Consider the following 24611-nt stretch of genomic DNA (forward strand, 5'->3'; position numbering starts at 1 on the left):
TTTAGAAAGTAACATCAGTATATACCAGGGGTCAGCAACCTTTACTATCAAAAGAGACATTTTAGGCAAAATAATTAAAAAAAAATCTGTCTGGAGCTGGAAAACATTTGAGCATTGTGATGAAGGTAACACAGTTTATAGTCTAAGTATATAGTATATAAGTCTAATGCAGCGAGGGCCAAAGAGCAAATGTACTACGGAGTATTAGGGCCACACTGAGGGAAAAAACATCTGAGATTTACAGAATAAAGTCATAAGTTTACGAAAAAAAGTCATAACTTTACTAGAAAAAAGCTCGTAATATTACGAGAATAAAGTCATAACTTTAAGAGAAAAAAAGTAGTAATATTACGAGAATAAAGTCATAACTTTAAGAGAAAAAAAGTAGTAATATTATGAGAATAAAGTCATAACTTTAAGAGAAAAAAAGTCGTAATATTACCAGAATAAAGTCATAACTTTAAGAGAAAAAAAGTCGTAATATTACGAGAATAAAGTCATAACTTAATAAGAAAAAAGGTTGTAATATTATGAGAGTAAAGTCATAACTTTAAGAGAAAACAAAGTAGTAATATTACGAGAGTAAAGTCATAACTTTAAGAGAAAAAAAGTCGTAATATTACGAGAATAAAGTCATAACTTTAAGAGAAAAAAAGTCGTAATATTACCAGAATAAAGTCATAACTTAATAAGAAAAAATGCTGTAATATTATGAGAATAAAGTCATAACAAACTGGGACAAATGCATTAATGTTGTGACAATATGGCAAAACAATCACACAGAAATGTGTAGGGTTACTTTTATTTACATATAAAAACAAAACAAATACAGCTGCACAAAGTAACAGTAAACTTTTTTTTTTACACAGTTGGGAGACTAAACACAGAAAGCAACACAAGGCTTACAAAAACTGAAATTACTTTTCAATGCATTAAAAAGTAAAACATAAATTCCAAAATAATCTTAATTTAGTCTCTTAATACTCTTTGAACATAAACCTTTTGGGTGGATATCAGCTACGCTTTATTTCTGTTGCCAAACTCCCTACATTGTTGAATTCATAGCAGTGTGATAACTACTAATAACATAAATAATTCTCTATCCTACACATCTCACATGAATAACTAGACACTTACATTAGACAGACTAATTAGCATTGGCTAAGAAATGGTCTATCTCCTTCAGCATCATTTATCCATATTGAGTGTAAAATGAAAATACTAGGTGACATTTTGGTTACAGCACAAGTACAGTGACAACTTCTTATAGCATAGTTGACTCTTCCCTTTTTCTTTATCATATCAGCAGAGTAACCAAGTGATTTGATATATAAATCTGTACAAATAATACCCTTATTGAGAAATCTATGAACAACCTATATACAGAACACACATTTAGAAAGGAAGAGACGGAAAAATAGAAGCATTTGGGGGTGAAAAGTGACTAAAGTAAGCCCTAAAATACGTCATACAAAAGATTTTCAAGTGGACTGAAGAGAAGAAAAAACACATATGAAGCTCAGTTTAGATTAAATATGTACAACAGATTAACTAAAGTAGAAATACTGCTGTAAAAAAATAACACTTTCAAGGAGAAAAGTTAAGAAATGTACAAGGAGAACTCGTTGAGAAAAAAGACGGCATTCATTTCAGTCTTTTTCTCCAGGCAAAAAATAAACTAATTGTTGGTTTATTGCACCAGGCAACAGAGCGCATGCAAATAATTAATATGTATTCTAGCTCAGTACCTTTTGAATACCAGCTGATTAAAGAGCAACTTAGAACCGCCTCAAAAAGTACAGCAAAACACTGCTTTTCAGCCTGGTTTTAACTCACTCGTTAACAAAATCGTGTCACTATTACTCTGCAGATGTCAATAAAATGAAGGTAAAGTAAGGACAATATAATTTGGCTTATTCTTCTAAGTCTGAAGTAAATGATCACAAAATGCGTGTACAAAATGACTCGTCTTGTACAAATTTAACAGTATTTTTTCCTGGCTTCTGTGTAAGGCCGAGTGTGAATCACAAATTCTTAAAGACACCTCTTAAATTCCTGCCTGCTTAGCAATCACTTCTGTGCTATTAGTATTAATAGGGCAAGGGAGATAATGGTTAGTACCTCAAGTTAATTGTACATAAACACAAGTAATTAATGGCTAAATAATGGTGGGAAGAGAGAGAGTCTTAAAAACATTAAAGTATAACACAAAAGAAGATCTGGGGTAAACAGCATTTGCAAGAAGCCCGTAGAATTTTTTTTTTTTTTTTTAAAGGTGCTAAATTTGATATCCAGACCATTAATAGAGCAGCAAACAACTATTTGCTATGAGCGCGATAAGAGGCAATAGAAATGCTCCCAATCCGTATTTAGCACCTTTAACCTGTATGGTCTTCTGTATGAGTCATGTTTTACTGCTTTAGAGCAGTAAAACAATTATGACACATGCGGTCGATCAAAGATTAAGAACATAACTGACTTTCAAATGTTTTAATCCACTGCCTTCATCTTCAAATGTCCTTACTGGTATTTTAAAAAACAAGTTGGCCGTGTCAATTAGCAATTCATCCATGATATGACATCCGTGTTGGGCTGATACTAGCTGATGAATGCATACATAGGGGGGTTCAGAATAAAGATATCTGTTTCAAGCCACATAAAGTTTTAGCTGCCTCGTTCATCTTGTCATCACGGAGTTGCCTTTGAAATTTAACCGGACACAAATAAAGTATAAAAAAATATTTTTCATTAACTTATTCACAACATATTTTTTTCACTTTATCCCTTTGTTTCTTTTCCAAAACAAAATAAAAAAACTGACCAGCTTAGTTCCATCTTGACCTCTGGGCGTTGGGAATTAGGTGGACTTTAGTACGATTGTTTGAAAGTATCCAGCACTTTTTTGTAGCTTACTGTCTGTGTACCACAAAGCAATACGTTGGAGCGACGCTCTCAGAAGTCAGAGTCAGCATCCATAAGCTCCGCCTCCATTAAATTGGTCCGAGAGTGAATGGGTCCGTAGCCGGCCCGTCGGCCCGCCGGTACCCGAGCCACGTGGGCCAACCTCTCCGACAGCCCGTCGGTGAGATCCATCTCGCCGGGGTAGCGGGAGGGTCCGCTGGGCTGCCAGGTGGAGGCTGAGGGGAGGCAGCGTGGGCCCAGACCCAGATCCTCTGGGCGGTCGTTGAAGGTTAGAGGGTTAGAGAGCAGGCTGCGGCCGTAGCTGTTCCGACTGCTCTGGTAGGGCGGGTAGGGACACCTCTCCTCATAGGAAAGGGGGTGGGAAGGTTGGAAATCTGGGTAGGACCCCGGCAGGACTTCCTGCTCCAGCTTCTGCTGCTCCCGCAGATTAGCGACCAGACTGGGGTGGCTCGGCAGTTTGGGCAGGCGAGGCACCGAGCTGCGACCGAACTCACGCTGCCGGTGAGCCTGGTGGTCCACCGCCTCCTCCGCCGGACGCACCTCCTTCTTCCTCTTCTTCTTCTTCTTTTTCCTCTTTATCATCTCTGGTGAGATCTCAGCCTCCACCATCCACAGCCTGTTCCTCTCCTCTGGAGGCGGCACTGGGACGAAATAACAGAAAATTAGTTGATTAAAGAAAAGAGTAGGAAAGATGAAAAATGATGGAAGGAAAAAAAGCTCTCCAGCTCTCTCACCTGGTGTACCAGTCGGAGTAACGGAGACGTCCTGAGGCAGGATGGCACCTCGCCTGGCCACCATCTTGGTCACATGCTGCGCCCAAGCTGACGACACGTCGTTCGACGGCTCGTTCAGTTCAAAATTGATCCCAGCTAGGAATGAGAAACCACAAACTCTCCGTTTAGGGACAACTGAGGACAGCTTTAAACCAAACTGTACTCTTAATGGCTCCCCCGCGGCGCCTTTATAGCTCTGAACTGCTCCAAGCTAAATAAGCATGGCGGCCACAGCGGCCTCACAGCTTACATGAGCAGAGATGTGTCATTCAGTTCTTAGCTACAGACATAACAGTTGTCCCTGACTGTGGAGCCTGTATAAAGCCACAAAAAAAGGCAAATGGAAAATCTTTTTCATGCCAAAATTTGAAAGGAAAATAACACACAGTGGTTCTTTGCGTCAGCACACATGGTGCCATTTTTGACATTATATTACCGGACGCCACAAAGCTTTGAGAGGTGGTTCACCCAAGTTATATAAAAAAACATTTTATCACTTAGCTCTAGTGGTATCTATTACATGCAGATAGTTTTGGTTTTATGTGCCCACCAATTAGCCCAATATAATGGACATGAGCACCCTTTAAAAAAATGAACAATGTGTCTTTCAGAAACAACGTCCCGGATAGAACTACTTTGTACCAAAGAAATAGTCTGAGTAGAAAACCCCAAAACATCTGCATGGCTAGATACCTCCAGTTCAGGGGTGCCCAAACTTTTTCCCTTGGAGGGCCAAAACTGGAGCTCAATGGTGCAAAAGTAAACACCTTTTGTATTGTTAAGATGCATGATGGTACTATGATTCAAAGTTCCCCTTATTGAATATTATTTAAGCTTTTATATAGCTAACCCCTTAAAACCCACCTGCTGAATACAATTCCATTCATACCCTATTTATGCATTTCCAAGACTGTTCAGGGACCCCAGCATGCAGAAATATTCAAATACACAATTTTTAGAATAGGCAAAAATAACTAATTTATACTGCATTAAAAAAACGGTATGTTTTTGCCCCAAACTGCATGTGATTATCATAACGTGGGCATGTCTGTAAAGGGGAGACTCGTAGGGTACCAATAGAACCCATTTTCATTCACATATCTTGAGGTCAGAGGTCAAGGGACCCCTTTGAAATTGGCCATGCCAGTTTTTCCTTCCCGACAAGCTTATACGATATGGTTGGTACCAATGGATTCCTTAGGTTTTCTAGTTTCATATGATACCAGTATCTTCTCTCTCTAAAACTGAACCTGCTACAACCTCTGAGAGACTGTTAAGTCAGTCAGGATCGCCGGCAATCCTGTGGGACTTTTAATTTAAAAAAAAGTAAGAATTTGTCTTGTTGTTTTTTGGGTGAAGCAACCCTTTACTATGGGAGTGAAACAGGGAGTATCTTATGAATAATATAATTATGCATGATATGATCTCCACAATAAATGATCTAAAATTAGACACCTTGCAGTTTCAGTTATTTACCACAAGGTGGAAGTATAAAAACATCACCAGACATGGTTTCCACTGTTTCATTCATCAACCCAAATAGTGGACAATCTAACAAACCTTCATGAAAAACTTAAGTCAACATTGTTTTTCTAATTTATTGCACTCTAATTAATCCTAAATGATCAGTTTAAACTCACTCAGAATGAATGATCTTCACTGATATACTCACCCACTGGTCCATCGTGGGACACGGTATGCATGCTGAAGGAGAGCTCCTTCTCCGGGTCCTTATGAAGCTCCTTCCTTAGCGCAAACGCCTTGGCGATCATCTTGCTCTTCTTGATCCTCTTGGGTTCGTTGTCACTGCGGCCGATAATCCTGACGCGGGAAACAGAACAGCAGGTTTAGACAGAGAGACACTGACAGTCAGCCATGTCCCATTGGGCAAGATTTCCTGAACGCTCTCTCATTTTACGTCACTCTGAGTGACGAGTGACGTGATGAGTCTTATGCCCACATTGAAAACAATAATTCCAAGAAGCTGAATAACAGTTTTTTTTTCAAAGAAGAAAGGAAACTAATTCCTGGGAGTCAAATCCAAGTCACAGTGAGCCCTTGTGAGCGCTCTTACAAAACCGAGGATTAACACTGCAAACCTAAACGCACACACGGGATTCTGACTACATGTATGCCTCCGTACTTTTGAATAATGAGAGTGAAAATCCACAGTTTTTCAAGATGTTTGGCAGGAAACGTCTGCTTGGTTAGTACATGTTTGGGTGCACAGAGATTAGAATTTTCCCACGCTGTTATCATATCTTTAAAACCAGGCGTGTAGCCGTGATGTGAACACAAGCAATGAGAAGAGACATGAGAGTATTTCAAAAGGCAGAAACATGATGATTAATGTTACACTTGATGTTTGCATACTTGCACCAGGTCCGTTTCCAGATGAGGATGGTGGCCTTGGTCCAGACCCACGTACTCATGGCGATTCCCGTCCCAAACATGGAGAACAGGTTGATTTTCTCCACCATCAGGCTGGGCCGGTTCTTAATGGTGCATTCTGGGATTGGCTTGTTGGTCTGCGAGGCGATCGTCACGTTGGCTTCACACCTGTTGAAAACATCCCAGAGATGATCAGTCTATGTAACTCCCACACATTCTAGCCGTGTGTGACTGAGGTACATTCAAACGCTGGATCTGGTAAATAAGAAAGTCTTTTACATGGCAGGGCAGGAGAGAGAGAGAGAGAGCGGTTTACATTTTTGAGGCTAAATTAATTCCAATGCAGCCAGTGTCAACACCGTGAGGAAATAGGGCTGCATTCACCGCTGTGAGCTGAGCGGTTACGCAGCGGTTTGGAGTCTCAACAGCATCAGTTTGTGGATTTCTCTGTGCGGAGGGTTTGCAGGTGTGCAGCAACAAGCGTGCAGCAAAATCACAGGATTTCTGCACACATTAAGAAGACAAACTTACAGCACGTATTCTCTGAAGCTCCGCTCCCACTCAGCCTGGTTGAAGAAGTCGTAGAAGTGGCAGCCGAAGGTGATGAAAACAAAGCCAAAAGCGAGGAATCCAAATATACCTGACAAGGAGGAACAAATCAGATGTGAGATACCAGACACATAGAGGAAAATTTACCATAGAACAGTGGTTCCTTAACTTTTTCATGTCAAGGACCACCTAAACTGACACAAATTAGACCATGGACCCCCATTTGATAAGATTTTGTCCCCTATCTGATAAGATTTTTGCTTTTATATGTTTTATTACAGAAATTGTATGAAAGCCATGACCAAAAGGGTCGTACATTCTGTCATTATGTTACTTATGGATGGATTTATAGTAAAAATAATTCTTCCTCTTTTTGCTGGGCACCCCCTGGAGCCCCCTCAAGGACCCCTGGGGGTCCCCGGACCCTACTTTGAAAACCACTACCTTAGAATATTATGGGAAAATGTTAGATGTAGAAGTAGAATAATGTGTAATATTATTGTAAAACAGACAGAAATTCTTCCTTTTTTGCTAATTTTTCATGTTCTTAAGGCATAACCTGGTGATATTAGTTAAGATAAGATAAGATAACCCTTTGTGAGTCCCACAGCGGGGAAATTTGCAGGATTACAGCAGCAAAGGGGAACAGCGCAAATAACAAGAGGCAGCAGTAAAAAAAACAAAAACAAGATCTAATAAATCAGCAAGTAAACAATAAAGATATAATAAGTACAGTAAGTAAACAGAATGATGATCTATCAAAAGTGTGTTTAGTGTGCCCAATGACATGCTTTCTTCTTCCCCTAACACCCAGGTCTCAACTCTGATAACATAACCAGGATGGGTTTTAACCTTCATACTATTTGTCAGGTCACCACAGTGGTGTGAAATGGCACCAGATGACAGAATAGAGAAGAGAACGTACCGAGTCTCAGCATTGTCTCGTTGATTTTGCTGGCAGCTTTCTCACTCAGTAATCCCGGGTGGTTGCTCTTAATGGAAAACAAAGTCATGACACCTAAAAAAGAGAATTAAACTGCATCAGTTGGTGGTTGGTGGCTGTAGGGATGAATTTGAGGAGCACTTCTGGAGGGTCACAAAGCTTGAAAGATTTGGATAGAAGAGCTAAAACAGCTTTTACTTGAATATAAAACCGTACTCACCCCGAATGAGGAAGTAGCCGCCGACAACGAGCACCACTCCGATGGGGGCCAGCACGAACCCGGCGCGGTATCTGTAGTTTTTGTAGCCGACGAAACAGATCCCACTCACTGAGTCTCCGTCCACCTGCGGAGCATCATGCAACAAATGAGGAAAACAACTCATGACTGCATTTGTCAGTCCCAGAGTGTCAAGATTTGTCTGAGGTGAATGGCTCCCTACACACCTCTGCAATAGCCAGGATGGCCACGGTGAGGACGAAGGGGACGGACCAGGTGACCATGTGGAAGTAGGAGGTTCTGCCAGACAGCGGCTGGTGGGTGGTGCCCAGCGCTTTGAAGGACGTGTGCCAGGCGTAGGTCAGCATGACGAACCAAATCACGCCCGACATCAGGGAATAGTACACGATGATGAAGATGGTGACGCACGACAGCGTCTCTGAAGACCTGTAGAAATGTGATTTCTATGGGTTACATTTCTAATCGGGTAGGAACTCTAATGTCACGACTGATCGGGTGAAAATGTTCACTTACGAGGGCTCCCCGAGTCGCATGGTGTTGTCGCTCTTGCACACGATCTCGTCGCGCGCTCCGTCCAGGAACTGAGCTAGCCAGCCGATGCTGCCCACGAAGAAACAGGCGTTGATGTAAAAGAGGATGACAGCCGGGTAGCGGTTGGAGTTCTTCCAGTCGGCAAGAAACGTGGCCTGAAACGGAGGACATATGAAGGTTTAATCTCCTTCCCAAAAAGGCACTGAATTATGGGTATTGTAGTTTGTGTCTCACCAGGGTGAAGAAGGTGCAGAGGAGGGTGATGGTGCCAAAGTAAGCGATGTAGGCGTGCATGTCGTTGTGCTCCTCCTCAGTGAACAGAGGGTTGTCACACTGGATGCCGCAGCCCTCCACGTCCTTGTACCAACTGGACTGAATGTCCGTCTTCACCAGCGGAGCTTCACACTGGCCCGACATGTTGAACTTCAGCTTCTGCACCTCATTCTGCACACAGAGGACGCAAGGAGGAAAGGTGAGTACCCTGACCTTTGACCTGCAGTGAGAAGAGACTTTCCGGTTAGGGTGTATATAACGACGGAGCGTACCGAACAGCCCACTGGGAACTTGTCACATTTGAGGAAGCTGGGCCAGCCTCTCTCCTGGTCCACGATGCTACACGGTCGACGCGTGGCCAGACACAGGCTCTGGCTGGGCAGCTCCACCCGACCGTTCTCGCATTTGGGCATGTAGATGGCACAGAGCAACGGCTGGATGACGGACCAACAGCGAGGAGCGTTCCGCAGACCTATAGGACAGATAAAATAGTCTTTAAACACCCTGAAACATTCAAGTTAGACATGAGAGATGTACGACAAGACACAGGCTACACTTATCATGATGGTGATATGGACGAGAAAATGCATAGATCAGTCAGTGATTAGAATTTACTGGCTGACTGTGATCATCATCAGTCACATCATCGAATCAATTATGTAATAGCAATTGTTTAACAAATCAATCAGTCAATCAACAGAAAAATAATTAATTAACAAAAATGCCAAACATTTTTTGATTCCAGCTGCACAGATGTGAGGATGCTGCTGTTTTTTTTGTCATACACGGTAGTTAATTTAATACTGTTGGTCAGAGAAAACAAACAATTTGAAGATGTCACATTGGGCTCTCATTTTGTAGACAAACTGATTGATTGAGAAAATAATCTGCCGATTAATAGATAAGGAAAATAAACGGCAGTTGCTGACCTACTATTTGGATCAATCACAATTGTCAAAAGATAAGAATGCAAAGATTAATTTGAGAGTAGAGTAGATTCAGGGTGATTTTGTTTAGAATATCAAATATGAACAACTAAAAGGCATCACAGGATTCCTGGACATATTGTATGTGTGTAGAGTAATAATGTTTCCAACTGGCTACAGTTTGATAGAAACAGTCAAAAGCATATTTAATCTTAACAGTAAATTATAATTTAAGATGCAGCATAATAAGGAATAGTATATGCATGATAATATTTCTCTATTTAAACATAAGGCAATAATCTTCTATCACGATATAGGTAATTTCATATCTCAATAACGATATATATCACGATATATAGCATGTTTTCTGGTAATTCAATGAATAAATAGTCTGTGTGAATGAAATATTTGACAAATAAGTACAGAGTATTTTCTCATTTTATTAAGATCTTTAGTGTAAAAATGAACATAATAATTTCAAGTGAAATTATAGAGAAAATAATGAATAAATATTTCCAGCTATACACTGACTACATTTACATGCATGCACACAATACAGAGTAATCCGATTAAGATAATAGTTTGATTTTTAACTGAGAAATTTGAGTTAGTATGTGCTTATTATTATCAATTTAGAAGATGTAATTGCGTATCACGATATCTGATTTCATCACAATGCAATTCCATTGAAAGCCGATGAATTATCATATTGAATTGTCGCCCAGCCCTACCTAATCATGAGCACAGTGAGAGATATTATATGAATGGATGCTACTGTAAATCACACAGGAGCCAGAATAAACCACATCCTACAACAAGGCTCCTCATCAGATTTAGGTCACCTGAGAGCCCTTCAGTGACCTGGCTCTGACAGCTCATTAGGAATGTGAAGCAGAATATCTAAAAGCCTTTTATTAGTGAGACTCTCCTATTGTTGTCTCTCTAACACCTATGGGTGACTCCTTTTGTTGCCTTTAATGGCTTTTAACCCTTCATTTCCTGTTAAGGAGCCCCATTGTCACATCAATTAACATTATTATCACATTGAAACAAAACTGAATATTTGTAGTGAAACTGATCCCACTGCTTATATACTACACATATATATACATATTATTTAATTACTACAAATTAAAAGCCTGAAAGCGAAGTGCTCATTGCTATTTGATTTGTGGTAGTTAATAATGTATTTTTTAGTGAAATTATTGTTCTTTATTATCACTTTCAAAATAAGTAAATCATGTTAATATTCATAATAACCCTATAGGTATTTACAGGACTTTATTTTTTACATTTAATCTCATATGATTCACTGTAACCACTGGGATTTCTCCTACCTCTACAGTTACAATATATTTTTCAAAATATTATTCTTATTATAACACTGTATATATATCATGAATACATAACAATGGTAATAATGTGTTAATATTCATATTAAAATGTTTTGTATTTTGATGCTTTGGCAACACTGTTTCTTTTTTTAAACTTTCATGCCAATAAAGCCCCCATTACTATTTGATTTGTGGTAGTTAATAATGTATTTTTTAGTGAAATTATTGTTCTTAATTATCACTTTCAAAATAAGTAAATCATGTTAATATTCATAATAACCATATAGGTAATTACAGGACTATATTTTTGACATTTACTCTCATATGATTCACTGTAATCACTGTAATTTCTCCTACCTCTACAGTTACAATATATATATATATATATATATATATATATATATATATATATATCATTAATATATAACAATAGTAATAATGTGTTAATATTCATATTAAAATGTTTTGTATTTTGATGCTTTGGCAACACTGTTTCTTTTTTAAACTTTCATGCCAATAAAGCCCCCATTACTATTTGATTTGTGGTAGTTAATAATGTATTTGTTAGTGAAATTATTGTTCTTTATTATCACTTTCAAAATAAGTAAATCATGTTAATATTCATAATAACCATATAGGTAATTACAGGACTATATTTTTGACATTTACTCTCATATGATTCACTGTAATCACTGTAATTTCTCCTACCTCTACAGTTACAATATATATATATTTTTTAAATATTATTCTTATTATAACACTGTTATATATATATATATATATATATATATATATATATATAACAATGGTAATAATGTGTTAATATTCATATTAAAATGTTGTTGTTTTTTTACTTTCATGCCAATAAAGCCCCCATTACTATTTGATTTGTGGTAGTTAATAATGTATTTTTTAGTGAAATTATCGTTCTTAATTATCACTTTCAAAATAAGTAAATCATGTTAATATTCATAATAACCATATAGGTAATTACAGGACTATATTTTTGACATTTACTCTCATATGATTCACTGTAATCACTGTAATTTCTCCTACCTCTACAGTTACAATATATATATATTTTTTAAATATTATTCTTATTATAACACTGTATATATCTATATATAACAATAGTAATAATGTGTTAATATTCATATTAAAATGTTGTTGTTTTTTTACTTTCATGCCAATAAAGCCCCTTTGAATTGAATTGAATTTGTTATTGGATATACAGGATGATCATCACTCTTCTTGTAAATACAAAAACATGATGGAGCATCTTTTTAAACTTGGGGCCCCATAATAAATTAAAATCTCACCAGACCACATGGTCAACTTCTCAAAAGCCTCCTCCTGGGTTGTGGAGTCCTCTGCCAGGACCAGAGAGGTGTGTGTGTAAGGTAGAGGTGATCCCAGACATGTGTTGTACTTCAGGGCCTCGCATGTGGACGTTTTCTTGCAGTTATCCTCGAACATGGTCCCGTTTGGAGACAACAACACCGCCTCGCAGCCGGAGAGCCAGGCGGCCCAGACACAGCACAGCAGCATCCCAACAATGGGAGACATCTTGGAGGAGAGATTTATATTTATTTATCTGCAAAATAAAAATTGAATTCTTCAGTGATTCCTGTTTTTCCACAAGAAAGTGTTCTTCTTTTATATTCCAGAACGTTGAGGGGACAATTCTGCGTCCCACTTCTAAACTTTCCTCGCAATCCTCCCAAACTTTTTGCTCCTACACTTCTTCTCCTTCTCCGATCCTTTCTGCTGCTCTTTCCTCCTGGATTCCTTCATTATCCAAAAATCAAAAACAGCTCCAAAACACTCTGGAACTCTGGAAAAAAGCGCACCATCAAGTCCAAATAAAGTGATGTATTCATTTGTAGTGTTGTAAGTATGAAAAAGACATCAGATCAGAGAAAGTTTGCAGATTCGCCCTCCCCCCACTTCCAAAAAAAAAAACTTGCCATGAAAAAAAAAAAGTGTGGATGTCTGTAATAGGATCTCTGTGGCTCAGATGCACCACCCACTTCTCTCCTCCTCCTCCTCCTCCTCCTCCTCCTCCTCCTCCTCCTCCTCCTCCAGAGCCCACCCTTCTTTACAGAAAAATAAGATGATAAATGATCCTACATCTCTCTAGAAGAAGTGCTTTTTTCCTGCTGGTGAAGAGGTTTCTGTTGTGTTCTTGAATGTGTGGATGTTGTTTTTTGTGTGTCTCTGGTATGCACATGGTGGTGGTGGTGGTGGTGGGGGAGAGTCAGAGCAACAGAAAACCTCCCCTCTTCTCCCATCCCCCCTCTGCTAGTGGAAGAATGTGCCTTATGGCAGCAGTGCCTTCTCATCTCAAGGACCCCCAAAACAAACTCATCTGACAGCTTTACTCTCACATCAAGAGGCTCACACACCTGGAGGATCTTTATACTAAACATGTCACCACTTCATGGGAGTGAAGTTGAAATGTTTCTCATCTTTATGAAACCCCCAGGTGGTCCTCAGATTTTTTTGAGAACTACTGATCCACCAAATGAATATACAGAGGCTATAATACAGCAGACATTTACATATTTCAAATGTATTTATGTGTACTCAAAAATTGTGTTTCTGATGCTGTACATTTTCTTCATTCTTTGAATAAGATATAAGATAGATTCACATGATATACGCACTGTCACTGACCTAGTACTTTTTAAATCTAAACTCAAGACTTTTTTATTTGGCTTTTAATACCTAGTAGCCCGGTGACATTTTTCCTGTGCTTTTTATGCACCTTTTTATGATTTTATGATATTTTATGTTTGTATTCCTGTTATTACTTGATGTTAATGTAAAGCACTTTGGGTACCTTTTGGTTATTGTAAAGGGCTATACAAATACATTTTGATTGATTGATTGATTTGAAATGTTACAGCTGCACAAGACTCAAAGATAAAGAAGTATTAGAATGAAATAAATACAAATTAAAGATGAAATTAAAGAGAATACATTAAAGAGCAATATACATTATATACAATACTTCAAATTACTGTACATAAATGCATTGTACAACTATTTGTGCAAGAAATCCAGACACGTGTATTGTATAAAATATAGGTATAAGTATGAATAATAAATAATGTCGGAGCTATTTATTTGTGGTTAGTATTTAGTTGTTGTTTTACTAATAAGTAGTATTGTTTGATTGATTATTCTAGATGTTTGCTTTATTTAGATTTAAATTTTGATAATTTTGTCATAGTTATTTGTTTGGTTTCATTATTTTTCTTGTTTAGTATATTTAGTTTTTGCATAATTAGTATTTTGTTTTGTTTGTGAATTGGGTAACACTGTGGAGACCTGAGGTTATGACCAGCATGTATACCTGGATGGGCCTATGGATTTTCACCAGATCAAGAGAGGTCATAGGCTATAGCTATGAGTTCTTTGTTCTTTTGTTTGTGGAGAAATAAATCATAGAAAACATATAAACTTTACATGGACAATGAACACTTCACCCTGTGTAAACCACATACCCATGGTGCATCAGTGGCCCTTTGATTTAAGTTTTAATTGGATTTTTCTGACAAATGGCCACTACAAATACAATATACATACATACTATACCTATTTAATAATAATAATAATACAATATTATGAAAGGACACCACGATAGAGCCATTCAACAGATAGACATGTACATCTGGTCTAATCTATACTGATCATGCAGGCTAGATCTGTATTAATTGTATTATAAGACTTTATAGTGAAAATACATGGTATACATTAGAGACACTATCACACAGATGTAAGTTATTTTTTTACATTCATAAATACATTACTGGCTGTTTGCCTTAATGATGATGACAGTCAGAATGTCTCAGCCTTTATTAATAATCATGTATTATGAATTAGACAAAGATTTACAAGAAGTTTTGAATAGTTGTCACATGTTTATATGGCAGTAGTGAGCACGTGAATATCTGTGTGTGTGGGAGGAAGGAACACAGTTAATAACTCAAAACTACTGGTTTCCTTTGGGACATTCATAATGGACTGGGCTTCCTCTTGTAGGTTTAAGTGGCTGCAGGAATCTGGTGTGTGAATTTATTTTATTCATTTATTTATTTGTATTTGTTTATTATTAAAATGATTATTTTTATTTGAATTTATTATACATATATATATATTTATATTTTATATTTCTTATTTTATTACTATTATTATTAGCATTTTTTCTCTTCCTTGTTTTTGAATACTTTGTTTTTTAATTAACAGTTACTATCTGTAATTATATGTTCATATTACTTTATTTATTATGGTTTAGATTGTTGTAGTCATTTTTCTTAAGGAAACAATAAAAAAACATGATTAAAGAAAACAAACAAAACAAAACTGCTAAACAGAAAATATGAACATACATGAAACACAAATCTCAAACACAGTCACATTATTTTCTGCTGATTTAATTCCTAAAAGTTTATTTTAATGTGCTTGAATAAGCCAGGGTACCACTAAAAACAAACTGGTCCGATCTCCGCCACGGTGCTGTTGTTATCGCATTAATTGGATGGTGCACTTGTGGTATTTGCATGGCTGCAGATGCTTTGTTTCTCTCCTGGTGGTTCTGAGAGTAAAAACTGGGTTAACTCTGCTCCCTCCTCTATGTGTGTGTGTGTGTGTGTGTGTGTGTGTGTGTGTGTGTGTGTGCGCGTCTGGGCCTCCTTGAAACCCACAGCAACATGGCCGCCTGAGTGAGTCAGAGGCAAAAACCAGGGACCACACACAGAGTGCAGGAGCCCAGGCCAACACACACTCTCACTCTCTCTCTCTCTCACACACACACACACACACACTAAAACACAACACTAAAGAGCCATACACTGCTGTTACAACTGTCACTTTTTCATTATACTCAGCTGCTTTAACTAAATTATAACATGTCACACCCCTAAGATTGGTGATACAGCAGATTTAGTTATGTGCTAAAGGGGAAATAACACAGTAAGGGGGAGTTAGTTACCGCGGCTTTAAACTAACATAGAAATGTCATGTTTAGATTGCGGACTTGCGTCAAACATGCAGGACTGTTTTTGCTCTCCCAAAGATTACAGGCGTCAGGTTTCAGGCTGGGAATGCCTCGCAACTCAGGTTTTCATTTGCCGGGCAGAGAAAACGTGGGTGGAGATGATGAAAGGTCGCGTTGGTTTATGCGTCTTCACAGTTACATTAGACCTTTTGCCAGAGATTCAGCTCTTCATTTGAAAGAACCCTGGAATATTTTCCTCAAATTATGTGATAAAAAGAGATTAAATACTGAACTTTACATCTGCACTAAACATTTATGACCGCACTGAACCAAAATCCTAACAAAAACATATTTATGAAGCTGAACTTTCTTCTGCTGTCAGAGCAAATCAAGCTTTAATTGGTACTGTATGGAGACAACAAGAAAGGGGGAGATTATTTTTTGGTGTTTTAGTTCCAAGTTTTTTTCTTTCCACAGTCAGAGAACCTCAACCAAAATACAAACTTGGCCTGTTCTAGTGACCACATCAACAAAACAACGTTGCAGCACCTCAGGCATTCACACAACGGGTTTCTTTGGTGGGGAACTGGGAATTCCCCACTCATTAGTTGAACATTATTACAAAAGAAAAAATGAAAAAGGCAAGAGGTGAGAACAGGATATCAGCCATATACAGAATATAAACTTTGTACAGAGCCTCTACGGTTTGGGCAAACATTTACTTATAAAGGCAGCATATTGAGACAAAACCCAGCGGCTCTGCAGCCACGCAGGCTGTCAGCGGGCTAAAATGTGAGGAGGAAATGACATCATGTGCAGTGTCAGGCCCCTGGAGGACGACCAAGTAGCCTAACATGGCCTTTTTCATTATGGGAAGTCAGACCATGGGCGCAAACATACAAACCATTATGTAAAAAGGCTTATTATACTGCTATACTATTCCTTTTTTTCTATCAGGGGTACAAGGCCCAGAGGTAAATACTTTTTTAAAGAGGACCTATTATGCTTTTGTGCTTTTTTCCCTTTCCTTTAGTGTGTTATATCGTTTTTCGTATATGTAAAAAGGTCTACAAAATTACAAAGACCAAAGTCTACACCAAAGGGTGTTACTCTCCCCCACAGAAACACTGCTCCTGAACTGTCTGAAACGCCTCGCTTGAAGTCCCGTCTTTTCTTCCGTAACGTGGTGATGTCACCAAGTAACACATTTGCATAATACCTGCCTAAGCGGCTAGTTTGGCACGCCATCACACAAAGCTATTTAGAGCGGAGCTGGAGAGGAGTCCAGTTCGGTTGACCAATCACAACAGAGTGGGCCAGCTGACCAATCAGAGCAGACTGGGCTGGTATGAACATTAAAGTATTTAAACATGTTCTAGTAGAAAAACAAAATACAATTATGCACCTGAAAATGAGCATAGTCCTCTTAACAAATAGAATTGTAAAAGTATACAAAACTACACAACAACCAGTATTTGTCCATTTCGCATGCTTTATCTTCCAGACTGTAAGTACCTTTCTATTTGACGCATGTATTTCAACTACAAAAACGTGCAAATTTCAGGTACACATTGCTAATACTTGGAGCATGTATAAGATATACTGTCTGACATTTTTTAATTTCTTTAAAAAAATCTACAAAATCAATATATGTTAAAAAAAACAACACAATTCCCTTTTTCAGTTAGTTAACATTTGCAGGATCATTGTTACAGTTGATAAAAACACATAGATTTGCATAAACTCTCGCTCCAATTTGGTGTCTTTGACAAAAAAATGACTTGTAACAGATTATACTGATTGCAGTTGTCAGTCAATATGACCCTGACCACCTAATACCCTCCCTGCCTCTACTACTGTATAAAGTTTGGTAAATTCAAGCACCGTTTATGTCCAGTAGGTGGCGACAGAGTCCTGTTTCTCCATCTGGTTCCTTTGTGTGTACTGACCTCCACTCCGGCTGGACGTTAGTCTTGTGTTTTTAATGATACTGAATGCTCAATCCAGGCAGATGTGACAGATGTTTTTAAGGCATTTGTGGTCCCCCCCTCCCCCCATCTTCTGGTGTCACTGTGTCATCAGAATCCGGTCTGATCCGGCCTCTGTCATCTCCACGGGTCGAAGCGGTGCTTCTGGTTGTAGTTCTGGAGCTCGATCTGATCTTTGATCTGGTTGATCAAAATCTGAGACAGGAGGATGCCGACCAGCTGCAAGAGAGAGAAAACACAGACAGAATGGCTCACCAGCTGGTTCGTCTCTACTCTTTAGAGGCTTGGTATGTGTGCCGGGCACCATATCCTACCTGTGGTATGGCCAGTCCCAGGGCGATGCCTCCCAGTAGGAACAGGTTACTGTGGATCCAGTTCACCAGCTTGTCTATGCAGCCGTTGGTGTGGATGTGATCTCCTGCTTCACTGTACTCGAAAGCCTGCATGCCCTTGCCACACATGGTGTTGATAACGTCCTGCTCGGGTACACAAAGACAAACACATAAATGAAACATTCACAACACTAAAAGTAATCAGGAGAGTCTTGTTAAGAAGGTTGACCTCGTCTTTGGATATGATACAGCAGGAGAAGGGGACCGAGCAGCGCTCTGTGCTGGGGTTGTCCGGCTTGCAGTTGAAGTACATGTTGTTCGACCAGTCAGTGTACGTCACACCACCGCAGCAGCCAAACTGAGGATTTGAGAGCAGAAGACATGTTAGTTATCTGTGTATTGCTCTGGTATTTATAATGACAAAATGACGATGACAGCCAGTATGTATTTGGACTAAAATCCTTACCTCTTTCTGACCATAGTCAATGAGGTTTTGCAGATCAATGTCATCTCTGTAGTGGACGACGGCATTATTGATCATCACAGTCACTCTATCCCGAGCCTTGGCAGAGTGTGAAAAAATTAGTCAGAGTATGTAGGAAAAATAATACATGAATAACACAGTTAATAACTCAAAACTACATTAAGTCAGTTTCCTTTGGGACATTCATAATGGACTGGGCTTCTTCTTGTAGGTTAAAGTGGCTGCAGGAATCTGGTGTGTGAATTTATTTTACTAATTTATTTATTTTTATTTGTTTATTATTATTATTATTATTTTATTTGAATTTATTATACATATATTTATATTTTATATTTCTTATTTTATTATTATTATTACTACTACCATTTTTTCTCTTCCCTTGTTTTTGAATACTTTGTTTTTTAATTAACAGTTACTATCTGTAATTAAATGTACATATTACTTTATTTATTATGGTTTAGATGAATATCTAAGATCCAAGACTTTTTCTATGCACACAAAAAGCTTATTTCGCACCAATTTTGGTCAAATTTTGTTCAAAAAATTTGTTCAAATCCGTGTTAATTAGTGAGCCAAAATAATCCATCCAGGTGACAGGTGTGGCGTATCACGATGCTGATTAAACAGCAGGTGTGCCTCGGGCTGATCGGGATTAAAGGCCACTCTAAAATGTGCAGTTTATCTTGAAAAAAAAAGACATTTATTAGAAACTCTGAACTATGGATTTCACACTACAGATATGCATTTCTTGGATTCACAAAGAGAACACTTCTCCAAAGCGCCAGACGCCATCGGAGAGGTGACCGTTGGCCCGCTCAAGTCAGTTACGACTACAGACTTCAGTCAGATCAAGACCCTGCTGAGGACTACGAGCACACAGATGAGCTTCCCTGAGACGTTTTCTGACGGTTTGTGCAGAATTGTTTTGTTTGTGACAACCAAACTGTTGCATCAGCTGTGCAGGTGTCTGGCTTCAGACCATCTTGCAAGTGAAGACACCGAATGTGGAGGTCCTGGGCCAACATGGTTACACGTGGTTTGCGGTTATAAGGCCGGTTGGATGTACTACTAAAATTCTCAGAAACGACATTGGAGACAGCTTATAGTAGTGAAATGAACATTCAGTTCACGGGGCAACAGCTCTGGTGGACATTCCTGCAGTCCGGATGCCAATGGCCTTTTATTGTGACTCAGCTCAAGGCACACCTGTGTAGCCTAATAATGACCCAGTTTAATCAGCATCTTGATATGCCACACCTGGCAGGTAGATGGGTTATCTTGGCAAAGGAGAAAGTGCTCACAAACACAGATTTGTAACAAATTTGTGAGCCAAAATTGGAGAGATATAAGCCTTTTGTGTGCATAGAAAAGGATCTTTTATTTCAACTTATGACAAATGGGGAATGAAGACAAACGTGTTGAGTTTATATTTTTTGTTCAGTGTAGCAGCAGTTTGATAACAAATATGATAATCCCAAGAAACCAGTCTTTCTAATGGCTGTATAACACCAGAAATGCAAATCTAACAACCCGATCTGTGAGCAAACTGCTGTTCAATTCATGAGTTTATTCAAATGTTGCAGCAGTTACAGACAAAGCCCAGGAGAGGGCATTGTTTCACCAATCTTCACGATCAGGAAAAGACAAATAAAGCAAAGCCTATACCCCAAGAAAGAGCCTACAGACAAACAAACAAAAGGTGCATCAGTATTATTGTGTATTATCGTTTCATTACCTTATCAGAGAAGACGAAGCCCAGGATCCCGGCAGTCAGCTGGAGCAGGAAGATCACTGTCAGACAGATACAGAACTGTGAGGAGGAAAGAGAGAGAGGGATGTTTATTACAACACTGTCAAATTAATCTGTTTTGGGTTAATTCATTTGGGGACAGATTCCATGAGATCCACGCAAACTCAGCTGTTACTTGTTACCTCCGTTTACTTGGAGAAAACATGTGGAAAAAGCAAGAATCCTAACAGCGAGAGCTTATGATAGAAAGATATTGATTGATTGAAATTTCAAAATAAAATGATTGTTTCAACTTGTAGTGAGTCATTTTGTAGCTCATGTTGACTGAGCTTGAATCTGGACACTATTACCTTCACAGCATGTCATGCAGCATGCCTCTCTCTGTTACACTGTAAAAAAAATAATCATCTACAGTATGTAGACTACATTAAAGCCTGGCAGACGACTTACTGTCTGCAGAAGGCAGATGTTTTCTCGCAAGGAGCCCACGCAGCCACAGAAGGTGATGATGAACATGAGGACCCCCACGACCATCAGCATTATAGCGGGGTCCACTGACAGAGCCGCCATAGCCGCCTCTGAAAAGACAGAAGAAGAAGAAAATAGGGGTTTCAAAGACTGATGTGAGAGAGCAATGACAGAATTATTCCTCTCAAATAGTAACAGGAAACATTTATGGAAGTGTGCTTTTGAGTTTATTTTTAATTTGCTTATTTGTTTATTTGTTTTGCACAATTTAAGACTATACAACATAACAAAAATGAATAATATAAAGTGTAGGAAGAGGCAAAAAAAAACAATGGGCTTATCTGAAGCCTCCACCTAGAGACAAGATTAATATAAAGAAATAATATGACTACATAATAGTGATAACAAACAATTAGGACAAGATATATATATAATAACAACAATAACAATACAGTAAATATGTCAAAAAAGATAAGTGTGTGTGCGTGATGCGTGGAAGTGTACGGTTAGTGTTTGTGAGGAGGATATTGATTTAAATATCTATAAAGACTTCTGGGAAATCATAACCAAACAACATTGTGAGTGGGAAAAAAATAAAAAACATAAAAACAGATACATGGACAACATGGGGAAAAGCAATTACAAGACAGCAATTAAATTAAATGACCCTTTAAGCGACTTTTGAAACATTTGACAGATGAACAGTTTATTGATAGATGTGAAAAGCTACTCCTTAATTTGGTTCCCCTACATCTTATCAAAAATTGACCTCTACTAGTGAGGAATTTGGGAGGATGAAGATCTAGAGATTGACGGGTTGAGTAAGAATGGACCTGAGATTTTGAACTGCTCAGGAATATTCCCACCAGAAAGTATCTTATAAATAAAAACACATATTGGAGAAATACTGACATCATAAATAGTAAGAATCTGAAGTTTCTTAAATAGAGGAGCAGAGGAGATGTTTGACTCTGATCGAGTTGCAATCCTCGTGTCTTTCTCTAGCTCTGGCAGTATTCTTGTTAGAAATACATTTATTTTCCTTTGGTGCATTCAATTCCCTTTATAAAACATTGAACTACACAGATTTGATGCTGTCTTCCCCACTGTGTTGTTTAGTGAAAGCAATGAAAACACTGTCCTGACACTCAATACTCCCACTGTCTCCCACTAAACCTGAGGAAAAAGCTGTGTGCTCTATCACTGAAGGATCATTTACCTGCATGTTTCATCATGCGGGCGTATACACCGATGGCCACCATCACCAGAGAGATTATCTGAGGAGAAAAAAAAGATGTATTTATACTTGTTGAATTATTATACATGGGGTATAATAAGGAGAAACCACACAAAGAGCCCAGGAGGGGTGAAGAACCATCTCTATGTTGATACTTGTCCAGGGAGTGGCACCACTCACCAGGTAAACAGTATATGAGTCATAGACAAGATAGAATCAAAGCTACTTTTTAAGATGCTTTTTTTTTAGCCTCAAGTAAATCAACTACAGGACATTTTCATTAGAAATGCAGATAAGGCCACTCTGACATCCACTCTGCTTCCATTTGACTGAATTGACCTGGCAGCGATCTGTACCTTTCCCTAAATAAAATAAAGAGCCTTTCAGTCAGCGCTCTGCTCTCAGTCTCAATAGAATAAAGGGAGAAACACTCTTCCCTCTCTGAATGAAATGGATCCAGTTACCACAGACACTGCACCTTCCTGGGGTTGGAGAGCAGCGCTACATTCGTCTGCCAGTGTTGTAAAAGGTTAGTTTTACAGATAAACCTGAAGCAAACAGGTTTGTTTTGTATGGTGTGTATAAGTCTAATGAAATGTCACCGTTTTGTGAAATGTGATGCTCAAACTAAGTGGTCACTAAATCCCATTCTTGCACTCACTGGTTACATAACTGATTCACTTACTTGGTTAATCGTCATTGTACTAACTCACAAAACAGCTTATTACCAGGATTATAACATACTACATAAACACACTCCATCATGACATTTCTAGATTAGAAAAGAACCACAGTTAGATGTGGTGTTTCCTACACAGAGTCCATTATAGCCAGGGGGCAACAGAAATGACAACAACACATTCCACGTCGAAGAGCTTCAAGTTTTTACAAAGCCTTGTCCTGTTTGTACAAGATGACACACTCGTACAGGTCTATGTAAAAAGACACTGCTGAAAATGTAAAAGGAAATGGATAATTTAATTTTTCTACAGATATTAGCATGTAAAGAAGCACTCCTGAAAACATCAAACTCCTTGTCTGTTCATGTTCTTGATAGATTTTAATAAAAACGTATTTTAGTTCTCTTTTTTTAGTCATTTACAGCATTTTTTTGCTCGACCAGCAACACGAATGTGTCCTCACACTCCACTAAATCCCAACAAGTTTTAATCTGCAACAATAGATCTGCTTTAAAAAATGTTGTAAGACACAAATCTCCTTATGTTACAGTCCCCTGAGCACCTGACCCTGAATGAAAGCCCACTCATGTGAACTTTGGTTTGTTTACAACCCCACTGCTGAGCTTTACTTTGAATTTCAACTGACTCCTTTACTTTTAAAGGATCAAGTCATATAATTATTAACATGTAATTAATGCAATCGGGAAAAACAACATGTCACTTAGTGTGAAACCTGCTAACCAGAAAGCATGTTTCCACACAGTCAACCAGAAGTGGTGACGCACTTGTGCTCCATCAGCATATGAATCAGTGAAGTGGCAACTGAGAATATCATGAAAGGAAGTGGAACTAGTCTGACATGAAACCACAAGTTTCCACTGAGTGGAGGTGTTTAAACATTGTTATTGAGATTGAGATAACAACAACATGTTTTGGAGTCAAACAAGTACCCATCAAACAGAAATCTAATGCTGCATTCCTGATTTAAAGTAAGAATAAACCTTGGTGTCTGACCAGTGACTGAGCAGTAAACACCTGGTGTGTCTGCTTGTGTCAGCTATGTGTGTTATTAACTTCCCTTCTCTTTCCTGAACACTGTTTCACTTTAACCCAACGTTAATGAACAACTAAAGCAGTGGATGCTCCAACACTTGTAGGGTTTAATAAAAGTAGGAAACACAGGTGGTCTGACATAGTTTTATAGTAGCCTATAGAAATGTCTTTTAACTGAAAGAAATACTTTTAAATAGTTTAAAAGTGAAGCTCCCAGAGCAGCAAAAATCTGGTTTGCCACCAAGAAACATAATGATTAACCTGCGCACAGAGAAGAGTAAATAAAGGTTATACCACTGTTACCCACTGTGTGTTTAATAGAATAAAAAAACACTCACCCAGAATATGAAATTAAACAAGAACAGGAGGTATTTCACAATCGGGCTGACAAAGGAGTAGTCCTCGTTAGATCCAGGTGCGCCTCTGTGTCTTCCTCCCATGGTGACAGCTTATCCAAAGCGTCTTATCCAAGTTTACGCACAAATATGAAAAAAAAAAACAAGTTTCCGTGAGTAAAACTAAAGACTCGACAGCATGATGATGATGACGAGCTGCTGGGTTCCTCCTAATACTTGATGAGATACGCTCAGTTCCAGTGAGTAGCTGTGAGCTGTCTGGCCACCACTGACTGACTGACTGACTGACTGGGCGGGTAGAAACTGGGTGTGTTTCCTTTACCAGTGATCATATGAACCTGCAGCAGCAGGAGCTACTGAATTAAAAAAAAAAAAGTTCTA

At 38.5% G+C, this 24611-nt stretch overlaps 2 protein-coding genes across 2 annotated transcripts; both read right to left on the bottom strand.

The window, feature by feature from the left end:
• Nucleotides 1-788: 788 nt before the first annotated feature.
• On the bottom strand, nt 789-13619 carry smo (smoothened, frizzled class receptor). The gene is made up of 12 exons (XM_037760299.1): nt 12200-13619; nt 8893-9092; nt 8582-8791; nt 8330-8502; nt 8023-8242; nt 7799-7922; nt 7561-7653; nt 6618-6726; nt 6069-6254; nt 5368-5516; nt 3657-3791; nt 789-3563 (listed from the first exon to the last, which is right to left on the bottom strand). Exons 1-12 carry the CDS (start codon nt 12444-12446, stop codon nt 2953-2955), a joined length of 2457 nt encoding a protein of 818 aa, XP_037616227.1. The 5' UTR covers nt 12447-13619; the 3' UTR covers nt 789-2952.
• Nucleotides 13620-17356: 3737 nt separating this feature from the next.
• Nucleotides 17357-24599, bottom strand: tspan33a (tetraspanin 33a). The gene is made up of 8 exons (XM_037760303.1): nt 24213-24599; nt 22124-22181; nt 20887-21014; nt 20422-20496; nt 18669-18764; nt 18432-18560; nt 18185-18346; nt 17357-18089 (listed from the first exon to the last, which is right to left on the bottom strand). Exons 1-8 carry the CDS (start codon nt 24312-24314, stop codon nt 17988-17990), a joined length of 852 nt encoding a protein of 283 aa, XP_037616231.1. The 5' UTR covers nt 24315-24599; the 3' UTR covers nt 17357-17987.
• Between the last annotated feature and the right edge of the window lie 12 nt (nt 24600-24611).

This window comes from Sebastes umbrosus, chromosome 23, assembly GCF_015220745.1.
Source record: "Sebastes umbrosus isolate fSebUmb1 chromosome 23, fSebUmb1.pri, whole genome shotgun sequence".
Taxonomy (NCBI): domain Eukaryota; kingdom Metazoa; phylum Chordata; class Actinopteri; order Perciformes; family Sebastidae; genus Sebastes; species Sebastes umbrosus.